The sequence below is a fragment of the Microtus pennsylvanicus genome, chromosome 15, assembly GCF_037038515.1.
Source record: "Microtus pennsylvanicus isolate mMicPen1 chromosome 15, mMicPen1.hap1, whole genome shotgun sequence".
In the NCBI taxonomy this organism is placed as follows: Eukaryota; Metazoa; Chordata; class Mammalia; order Rodentia; family Cricetidae; genus Microtus; species Microtus pennsylvanicus.
This window is the reverse complement of record NC_134593.1, coordinates 68431178-68441037: the sequence shown is the minus strand read 5'-3', so window position 1 is coordinate 68441037 and position 9860 is coordinate 68431178. Positions and strand designations below refer to the sequence as shown.

Genomic DNA, 9860 nt, shown 5'->3' with positions numbered 1-9860 from the left:
TCACAGCTTCACAGAGTTAAACAAAGGCAGCATAAACAAAAACAACGTACCCTAAAGTAATGTCCCCAATGCCCATGCTTTAAACTGTAACATTCTAAAATGCCTTAAGAACTTATTTCTAGTTTGATGAGGACAACAGAAAGAATCTCACTAGCTGAAGCTATTCTTTACATAATTATCAGGAAAAGCCTATCTGGTCATTTGTGAAGTTAATTTTCTTTTTCATTACTGGGCTTTAGCTCAGAGCCTCACGTAGGCCAGACAGAGCTTATTATCAGTGAGCTATATCACCAACCCTCCACTGAAGCTGTGCTTTAGGAAGTACCAAGAGTGTCAGCTAAGATCAGTCTTTCCAGTGCTGTCTTCAGAGACGATGAGTGAAGAAGGAAAAGGATCACTGTCTTGTGCTTACACCATTTTGCAAAGCATTGTCTTCAATTCAGAAATCAGCTCTGAAATTAATTCTAAAAGTTGTGCTTCAAAGCCACAATGAAATATCACCTCATTTTTGGTGAGGATACAGAAAAACTGGAACCCTTGTACACTCACTCTCCTGGCGCCAATGTGAAAGAGTTCAACCACTAAAGAAAACAGTATGGCAATTCCTCAAGGAACTAAGCATAGAATTATGGAAGATGCAGCAATCCCACTTCAGGGAGGAGATCCGAAACACTTGAAGGCAGCATCTTGAAGAGATATTCCTATACTCAAATCCAGACCAGGGTGACTAAATACTAAAATATGGAAGAAACTCAAGCTTCCACGGAAGAATGAATTAACAAAATGTAACAGAACGATAGCAGAGCATTGCTCAGCCCTGAAGATGAAGGGAATTCTGAAACATGCTAGAACATGCCAAAATAAACGAGTCAAAAATGTTGCATGATTTTATTCATGTCATGATCTACAGGTGTCAATTTAATAGAAGCAGAAAGTAGAGTGAGAGATTGAGAGAAGGAGAATGAAAGCTTCAGGATGAGAAGCTCTTGACAGCAGCTGCGTGACAGTGTGCAGGAACTCAATACTGTAAAGTCTATGTTCTTAGAAGTGGTTAAAATGACCAATTTTACCTTACATGTAGTTTGCCACCAATAATCAATACTTTGGCTTCAGTAGCTATGTGTGTAAGCAAAGAAGGTCGTTGTCTAACACCAAGTTTCAGGTTTTCATATCAACAAAACGACTATGGCTCATATCCACAGCTTGTTGTTTTAAAGACACTGCAGTGAGCGGCATGCACCAGCCTGCACACAGCCATAAGAAATGCCGAGTAAGAGGTTGGGAAGCTCAGTAGTAAAATACAGGCTCAGGAGACACAGAGCTCGGGATTCAATACCTGGAGTTCAGAAACAAAGAGCTGGAGTTAGACATTTGTAACTTATTTTAAATAAAATGTGGGAAGTCATAAAATTGGACTTGCTAATCCTTAAATTAAAAACTCTAAACCATTATTCATTTGCTTATGATTTTGACACAATCTTGCCTAGAGTGGAGATATGACAAATTCTTTAAGTTTATGAATCCTTCCCAACTGGAATAAAGTCTAAGAATGCTTTTGTATATTTAAAATATTCCAATTAAAACATAAGAATAGGGTCTACTTTACAACAAAGGATATCTAAAAAACAAAACAGGGCATTTTAAAACTTCATTTAAACTTTGAGACTTCATTTAGGCTCAGAAGATTAAGATTCTTATTATCTAACTTTATTCTCACCCAGCACCATTATAATCACAGAATGCATGAAGCCCACTCTGCACCTTAAGAGGAATTCAAGATGATTTATTCCATGAAACACGTTTCTTATTATAAAGAACTCATTAATCACTTCTTCCACATATAATGAAAACTGCTATCATGAATTTTTCATTCATAGTACCCTGAAGTGACTAACTTTGAATTGCATTTTTCTAAAAACAGAAAATGCTCACGTATAATTATGCCTCTGAAGTGTGTGCAGTTCACGGCCAACCTGGACCAAAGGGCTATTGATTCTCACAACCTATTGATCACATTTTATAATTTACACATTTTAGAATCCTTGGCTATTTTACTGACCTAAAATGCTTCGTGGTTCTTTTCCTACTCCACAGGTAATTACACAGAGAAGGAACCTTGAAGGTCACCCACGCTCTTCTTCTCTCTGAAACCGAGCCTGCGAGTGACCGCGGTGAGGAAGTCTTCTAAATCACTTCCGTTGCTGGGAAAACACCCTACGAGATAAGATGTGTAGTTGTAGAAATGAATGGTCAATAGTAAGTGTATTCTATTTTCTCCAAAAGAATGAAGCAAGCCCACATCTCCGAATTCAACAGGACTTCATGCTGATAAGTTTCATTAGTGTCCTCTAATGATATCCTGCATGTGACTTATACCGAGTAGCGATTGGCATTGTCTGAGATGTGCTGGCATGCAAGGCTCTTCCTGTCAACACTTCATTGCCTTCCTACCCACAATTTCACCCAAAAATGAAGAATTAAAGCAAATACACATCAAAGATGCACAATATACCTTTTCTCTAGGTCTACGGCCAGAACTGTAGTTCACTGGCCTTGGCTTTCTGACACCTATCCAGGACTAAGGTCCTACCGAGGCCTTTTCAGTACTTACTGACCCTCAACATAAACTGTGCCAGAAAGGAGCGAGACGTGAATTCTCGGAGAAAGATACTGTATGCAGCTGGGGAAATATGAAAACACTGTGTTCAGATCCTAAAGTGAAAATCCAACGATGACAATCCAACAGCTGAAGAGGTCACAGGAAGAAAAATCAGCAAGTGAAGAATCCGCTCCGGAAGTGAGGCTTACCTGGGCGTTAATCAGGGCATGGCCTTCTAAGGAAAACTAAACACACAATAAATGGACCGCTCTCATCTGTGTCTGTCTCTATCTCTGTGTGTGTGGAGAGAGAGAGAGAGAGAGAGAGAGAGAGAGAGAGAGAGAGAGAGAGAGAGAGAGAGAGAGAGAGAGAGAGAGAGAGAGAGAGAGAGAGAGAGAGAGAGAGAGAGAGAGAGAGAATCTGAAACAGATGAGGTATATCTGTGAGGTATACCCACACAGGTGTATGCGGATGGAGAGCAAGGGCTCCGTGCTCCCCCGAGTTTTTTTTTTCCCCTCTTCTTCCATGCCACGCCTATTATTTACTGGTGTTTTTCTGGTCAGCTGTAATCTTTTGAAGCAGCACCGCTTAATCTAGTAAGAACACAGGAATCACCTGGGCCTTCCAAGGGGCTGCGAGGAAGGAACACACTTTCGCATCCAGCTCAAAAAGCTACTTGGCAGGACTGAGATGCGGGTTCTGATACCCTCAGGAGACCTCGGTCTGAATGCTAAGCATGAAGCCGGGTCCAGACTACAAGCAGGGAAAGCCTGACATCCACTGGCCGAACACAGCTCTCCAACATTGCACACGAGTGCCTAGGGCCTTAGACGTTATTTTGGAGGCCTGGTCTCACTCCCACGCACCCCCAGGTGATCCTAACTGGGAAGTTTGCCCTCAGTGCCTCCACCCTTACGAGGTGGATCAGCCCAGGGGTCCTTGACCAGCTAGACTGGGGCAGCTCTGGCTAGTCTCAGATTGGTCTGGGCCAACGGGCATCGCTCCCAGTGTCCCAGGCCCTCAATCCCAGGACCCCGAGGACCCGCGGAGGACCCTTCTGAGCTCCGGCGTCGGCCCGCGGGGGCTCCCCTCACCGAGCCCCCCCCCCCCCCGGGGCTTCGCCAGCCACGCATGCGCACGGTGGTGACCGGCCAAGTAACGGACTGCGGCTCCCCCCACCGGAAGTGGGGCGCGGCGCACCAGGAGCCGCGGATTGTAGCGTGGCGGCTCGCGCTTCCCTGGGCGCGCCATGGCACGGGCCAGAGCCTCCGAGGAGCTGCTCCTGAGCTTCGTCGCGCTGTGGCTCTCCCTCCTCGGCGCTAGCCCGGCGGCCGCGTCCAAGGCGGTCACCGCACACTTGGCTGCCAAGTGGCCCGAGACCCCGCTGCTGCTGGAGGCCAGGTGGGTGCCCTGGGGCCTGGGCCCAGCCGAGCGCCGAGACCGGGGAATGGCGACGAGCGGAGGGACCCTAACATCTCCATAGACATCCCCCTTCGGCAAGGGGCTATACCGATTCCGCGTCCCCGGGACCAGGGTGCCCCCAAATTTGGGGTTCACTCCGGCCCCGAGGTCACTAGGATGCGTCTTCCCCTCCCACCCGTGCTCCCCTTAGATCTAGCGTCCTCTGGACTGCGCGTCCCCACTGCCCCGGAGGCTCGCACTGACTCCCCGCAGATCCAGCGTCTCCTACGACCCCAGGACCAACCCCCCCGGACCTAGTGTACCCTCAGATCTGACGTCCCTAGGCGTCTTTGGTCAGATGACTTCTTGCTCCCTCCCTCGGTGTCCCCAGGCACCTGGAGCATCACAGCTCAGGGCAGACACTCTACACAACTCTGCCACTCACTTGCCCCACCCGCTCGTGATTTTTAAAACTTCTCTGTCTCCATTCGTGTCCCTGTGTGTCCTGCCGACTTGAAAGAAGGAAGGCACAGTTTAATGCAAGCTCTCTGCAAAGTTCTGGTTAGCAGATTGTGTTTGAAGCTCCTAGTTTTCTCTTTACACTTTTGACTTGTCTCATTCCCAAGTTTGCGGTGGGATGGTGAGGCAGCTTTTCAGCGATAACCCCCCCCCCACCGCCGCCACACACACACATCATCATAATCATCCAGGGGGATTTGTTACTCATTCTGTTTAGTTACCTAGCAGAAAGCAGACGTCTTTACTGCATTTTACCCTTTCAGATTCCGGTGAACAGAAGCAGAAATGCTGCCTCTTGTGGCTTGCGGTGGCAAACCTTTGTAATCCGTGCAGAGCAGAAGGGTTGTAAATTCATGAGTATGTGGCCAGCCTGAGGCTATAAAAGGGAAACTATCTGGTTTTTCTTTTCCTTTCTATTGGGCATAAAGTTTTGTAACTGTTGATGTGTTTATAAAGCAGCATCCCATGGTTCTAAAAACGAAACCTCGTCACACTGTATTACCTTCTATTTATTGGCTGCTAGCAACAATTTTTATTGAATAAATTATTAAAGCTTCCTCTAGTCCATAGTGTCTCCTAGCAGTGCCTGGGCTTGGTCGCACACTTAGTTCCCAGCCGCCAAATTTCTTTTTTTGAACTGTTAGTTGCGTTGTCTGCTTTTTTTATTTTTTTTGCAAATTCCAGATAGAATGTTCCTTAAAGCCCTTTACAAGGTAGTCTGGGTCAAATTTGCCACCCTTGTTACTTGTGCTGTGTTGGATGAGATTCCTACAGAAGTATGTCCACATCCTAACCATGCCCCATCAAAATCTGCAAATGACACGTTGTTTAGGTCAAAAGTCTTTGCAAATCTAAGTGAGAATATTGGGGCATTTTTAATTATCGTGGTGGGCCGCAAGTCCAATGTCAGAAGACTCAGATAAAAATACTTAAGGAGAGGGCCATGCAAAGATTGATTTAGAGATTGGGTTAAACAGCCTCAATTCACAGAACAGCTGGAGCCACTGAACTCCCAGAGGCGAGGAGTCTGTTCAGAGCCTTCTGAAGCAGGGCTTCCTTGCCAGGAGCATGATGCAGGACTTCTGGCCTCTAGAGTCCTGAGAGAGTAAGTCTTAAGTGTTTGAAGCCACAATGGTTTGGGCAGTTTATTATAAGAGCAATTAAAAAAAAAACAGCTTGGTACCAAAAAGTGGGATCTCAATGCAACAAGAACCCTGAACTGTTAAGAAGTAGCTGTGGAGCTGGGCTAGAAGAACTTTGAGAAATGTAGACAAGGACTATACAACCATGAAGAGACTTCCCGAATAATAGTGTTGATTCTGATGAGGACTCAAGGGTGTGGTAGAACCAGATGCTGTTACTTTGGAGAATAATAATCTTGAACAAGATATTGATAAAATATGAATATTGAAAGTCGTTCTCGGAAGGGTTCAAAAGGAATATATTGTTGAAAGCAAGAAAAATGATGAGTCTTGTCATCTACTGACAGCACTTGGTAGTTTAGGTTCAACCGCTTGTCGACACCACCTCGGAGGCGATAAACTTGGGCAGAAATCAAACTTACCTGAGGAGACTTTCAAGCAGTAGTCAAAATGCTACCTCAACATGCTCTTTGCTGGGCATGTTGCAGAACAAGGAGAGAAACACTTTGCTGTCTGGAATTTTGCAGCCTGTTTGTATCGGAAAGGATGCAAAAACCAGGAACCGTGAATTGTTCTAGAGAGATGGCCAATGTCAGGCTGACAGCTGAGTTAACTGTTGGCTGAGTAGAGGCAGGTGATTCCTGGACCTGTTTGTTCATTTCAAGTAAAACTGGTATAAAGACGGCAACTCTAGATCCTGCCCAAGTTCCTAGAGCGGTGCTGTGCTCAGAAAAACAAGTATAATCAAGTCCTATCCTACTGATGGGTCATACTTTTACCTACGACTACACAATGCATGTTGAGCATCCCAAATCCTGAATTCTAAATGGTCTAAAACCCCAAAATTGGTAGTGTCAACATTACTCCAATGTGGAAAATTCTACACCTGACCTTATGGGACAATTTCCTATTCATTTTTGTGTTAGGATTTTTGTTTTAAGTAATATTGTCTATGTAAATAGTTAAGTTTACTATTTTGGCTTTTGAACTACTTGGTTTTTTTCATATATGCTATCCTTTGATAATTTCCCATATCTGTAAAATGAATTTTGACCATATCTATCCCCTGTTCCTTCCCCAACTCCTCCTGGAGTCCCCACCCATGTCCTCTTATCTAAGAAAAATTAGCACACTGATGAGAATCACTGCCACAGACATGTGCACGGGTGCCAGCCGTCCACCTGAGCTTGGACAGCCTACCAGGAGCCACACCCTGGAATACAACTGGCTCTCCCCACTGCAGAAGCCATCAGTTATCTGCCAGTAGCTTCTCAGCTTGGACTGGGGCCTGTGAGTCCCGTTTCTGTCCATGCTGGAAAGTTAACCAGCTTGATGTTGTACAGGTTTTATACAGGCAGCCACAGCGATGGTGAGTTTAAGTTCAGAGGTCTTGTGTCCAGAAGTCGGTTTCACAGCATGGCTCCTCTGCCTCTGGCTCTTTCTATTTTCCACCTCTTTTTCAGTGTTCCCTGGACCTTTGGGGAAGTGAAATGATAGTCTATCAAGGACGAGCACCCACAGACGCTCACTCTTTATACTTTGACCAGTGTTCAGTCATTGCATTAACTTCCACTCACAGAGAAGCAGAGCGCTTCTCTGATGAGGATCTTGGAAATGCAGGAACAGCAGTGTGAAGGAAATGCTTAGAAGGCTGTTTGATGCTGTGTCCATTTAGTAAAGCAGTGCTGGCTTCTCCCTAGGGCCTATAACATGCCCCCAAGTTCCAAGTCTCTGCGAGGTCTATAGTGTCAGGCGTGAGCTTCCTCTGGAGTGGGCCTTAAATCCAGGCAGAAATTTGTTAGCCCCTAATGTTTACTCCGCTGTTGAAACAATGGGCACACTTTTCCAGACTGCTTGTCATTGCATGTGCAGAGGTCACCAGGGTTTCCTCCCCAAACAGCCTGCAGTTTGATTTCTCCATGTCTGTGGTCAAAGTCTTTTGTTTCTTCAGCAATAAGGTCCTGTATATTACTTCTATGGACTACTTATAGTACCAATTCTGTTGATGAACAATGGGTGATTTGTTTATTTACCTTTAATGCTCTTATTTTTGTTACCTTAGGGGAATTTCATGTAGAATGAAAAACAAATTACAAATTCTAAGTTGTCAATAAGAAAAAGTCAGAAGTAATACACAGTGTTGTCTTCTTAGCACAATTGTATATATGTATATGTATATATGCATATGTAATTACCCCAGATGATTGTATATATGTATATGTATATATGCATATTTAATTACCCCAGATGAGAAGGTCAATTTATTTCCATATTGTGTTACACAAATTGATATCAGTTATTTAGCATTAGCAGTGTGATTTATAGTATCTAAACTAATTTTGTTTTCATTTATTCATGGATCATTTTTTTAACAGTGAGTTTATGGCAGAAGAAAGCAATGAAAGGTTTTGGCAGTTTGTGGAGACAGTGAGAGAGTTAGCAGTTTATAAACAAACAGGTAAGTGATGTACACATTTTAGCATATGAAATTTATACTTACATGCATGCATTAGATATATTTTAAGTGGTAATAGTTAAATTTGAATGCAAATTGCGTTGGTGAATCTGAACATTAAATTGAAGGTGGGGCATGTAGTTCTGTTGGTGCGTAGCAGGCAGGAAGCCCTGGTTTGATCACCAGCATTGCCAAGGAAGCAGGCTTGATGGTGCACTCTTGCCAGCCCATCATTTATGGTACAGAAGGATGAGAAGATCAAGGTCATTCTGTAATAAACTGGCTCAGATGTCAACCTGGGCTGCATGAGACCTTGTCTCAAAGAAAGAAAAACCCTCTCTAAAGTTGAAAAGATTATTTAATAGGAACCGTGATGCCTGTTGTTATATCAGCTTGCCCAGCTAGAGTCAGTTGTACAGAGGGAAGCGTAATTGGAAAGGGGAAGAAGAAAGGGAGGGAAAAGGGGGAGAAAAAGAAGGGAAGGAGGGAGAGAGCAGGAGAGGAGGAAAAGAAAAAAGGAAGAACAAAAGAGAAAGGAGTAAAGGAGGTAAAGAAGAAAGGAAGAGAGGGAGGAAGAAAGAGAAAGCAAGCAAAGCAATTGCTGGGGAGCAAGCCTATAAGCCGCTCTCTTCTGTGGTCTGTCTGTTCATGGTTTTTCTGCTCAGGTTCCTACCTCTAGGTTCCTGCCCACATTTCTGCCCTGACTTCCCTTCATGAAGGTCTGTGATCAGGACATGTAAGCTGCAACTGACTCTTTTCCTCCCCAGATTGCTTTGGGCCACTGTGCCTTAGCACAGCAATAGAAACCCTAAGACACTGGTCTAAGCATTCATTTCTAAGGTACAAGGCCTGTAGGAAAACTCAAACAGTAGTGAGTGTATATTAAAGAAAAAATCAAAATTGTTGAGTTATTTAACCGAAATTTCCTTGAAATAATATTAGCTTTGCATCTAGGATTTTTCTCTTGATTTACCAGACTTTGAATAGGCCACAGCAGAAGTGAGCAAGGGGAACAGAGAGTGCTCACATGTGCTCTGTGAATTCCCTTCCCTGAGTCAGTTAACCTGTGAGGGCACGTCCTTGTCATTTAAAATGTAAAGATCACACATACTGCTGGACAGTCTGTGAGTTTGGACAAATGTTTATTGGCCTTGCTTTAGTTTTATTGCCAGTGTATTTTTGCTTTTATACTCTTAAAGATATTTATTTCCTGTAGTTACCCTAAAAAGTCAGATAATGTGTTTTCATCTACCTATAAACGATTATCTTATCTATAAAATTGCTATAAATAGTAATTACTATTTTAAAGTATATTAACACATGTATTAATGTAGTTTTAGAGAATATTCTAAAGGAAAGTTGTTGTTTTTTTTTTAAGATTTATTTTTTTCTTATGTATAGTGTTCTGCGTTCAAGTTCATGTTCAGGCCAGAAGAGGGCTCCAGATTTATTATAGTGGTTGCGAGCCACCATGTGGTTGCTGGGAATTGTACTCAGGACCTCTGGAAGAGCAGCCCATGTTCTTAACTGCTGAGCCTTCTCTCCAGCCCCAAGGAAAGATGTTTTTATCATGAAACAAAGATACAAGAATGTAGACTCCATAAACATGAAACCCTTAACCATCTACACAGAAAGTTTCTTACTCTAGGTGAACAGGCTTCTTTGTACTCAAGTAAAAATGGAAGATAATTAGTTATATGTTAATTTGCTGCGGTTTGTTTGGCTCAAGCAACTTTGAAATTTA

At 43.6% G+C, this 9860-nt stretch overlaps 1 protein-coding gene and 1 long non-coding RNA gene across 3 annotated transcripts in view; one reads left to right on the top strand and one right to left on the bottom strand.

The window, feature by feature from the left end:
• Positions 1-1164: 1164 nt before the first annotated feature.
• Positions 1165-3615, bottom strand: LOC142836034 (uncharacterized). Its single transcript, XR_012907987.1, has 3 exons — positions 3215-3615; positions 2060-2214; positions 1165-1336 (listed from the first exon to the last, which is right to left on the bottom strand). It is a non-coding gene; the product is annotated as an uncharacterized LOC142836034 (long non-coding RNA).
• Positions 3616-3782: 167 nt separating this feature from the next.
• Positions 3783-9860, top strand: part of Uggt2 (UDP-glucose glycoprotein glucosyltransferase 2) — a 111939-nt gene continuing 105861 nt past the window's right edge. For both annotated transcript variants that reach the window (XM_075949167.1, XM_075949168.1), the window contains exons 1-2: positions 3783-4000; positions 8037-8119. In XM_075949167.1, coding sequence (XP_075805282.1) covers positions 3849-4000; positions 8037-8119 — 235 coding nt within the window. In that variant the 5' untranslated portion in view covers positions 3783-3848. The remainder of the gene's footprint in view (positions 4001-8036; positions 8120-9860) is intronic.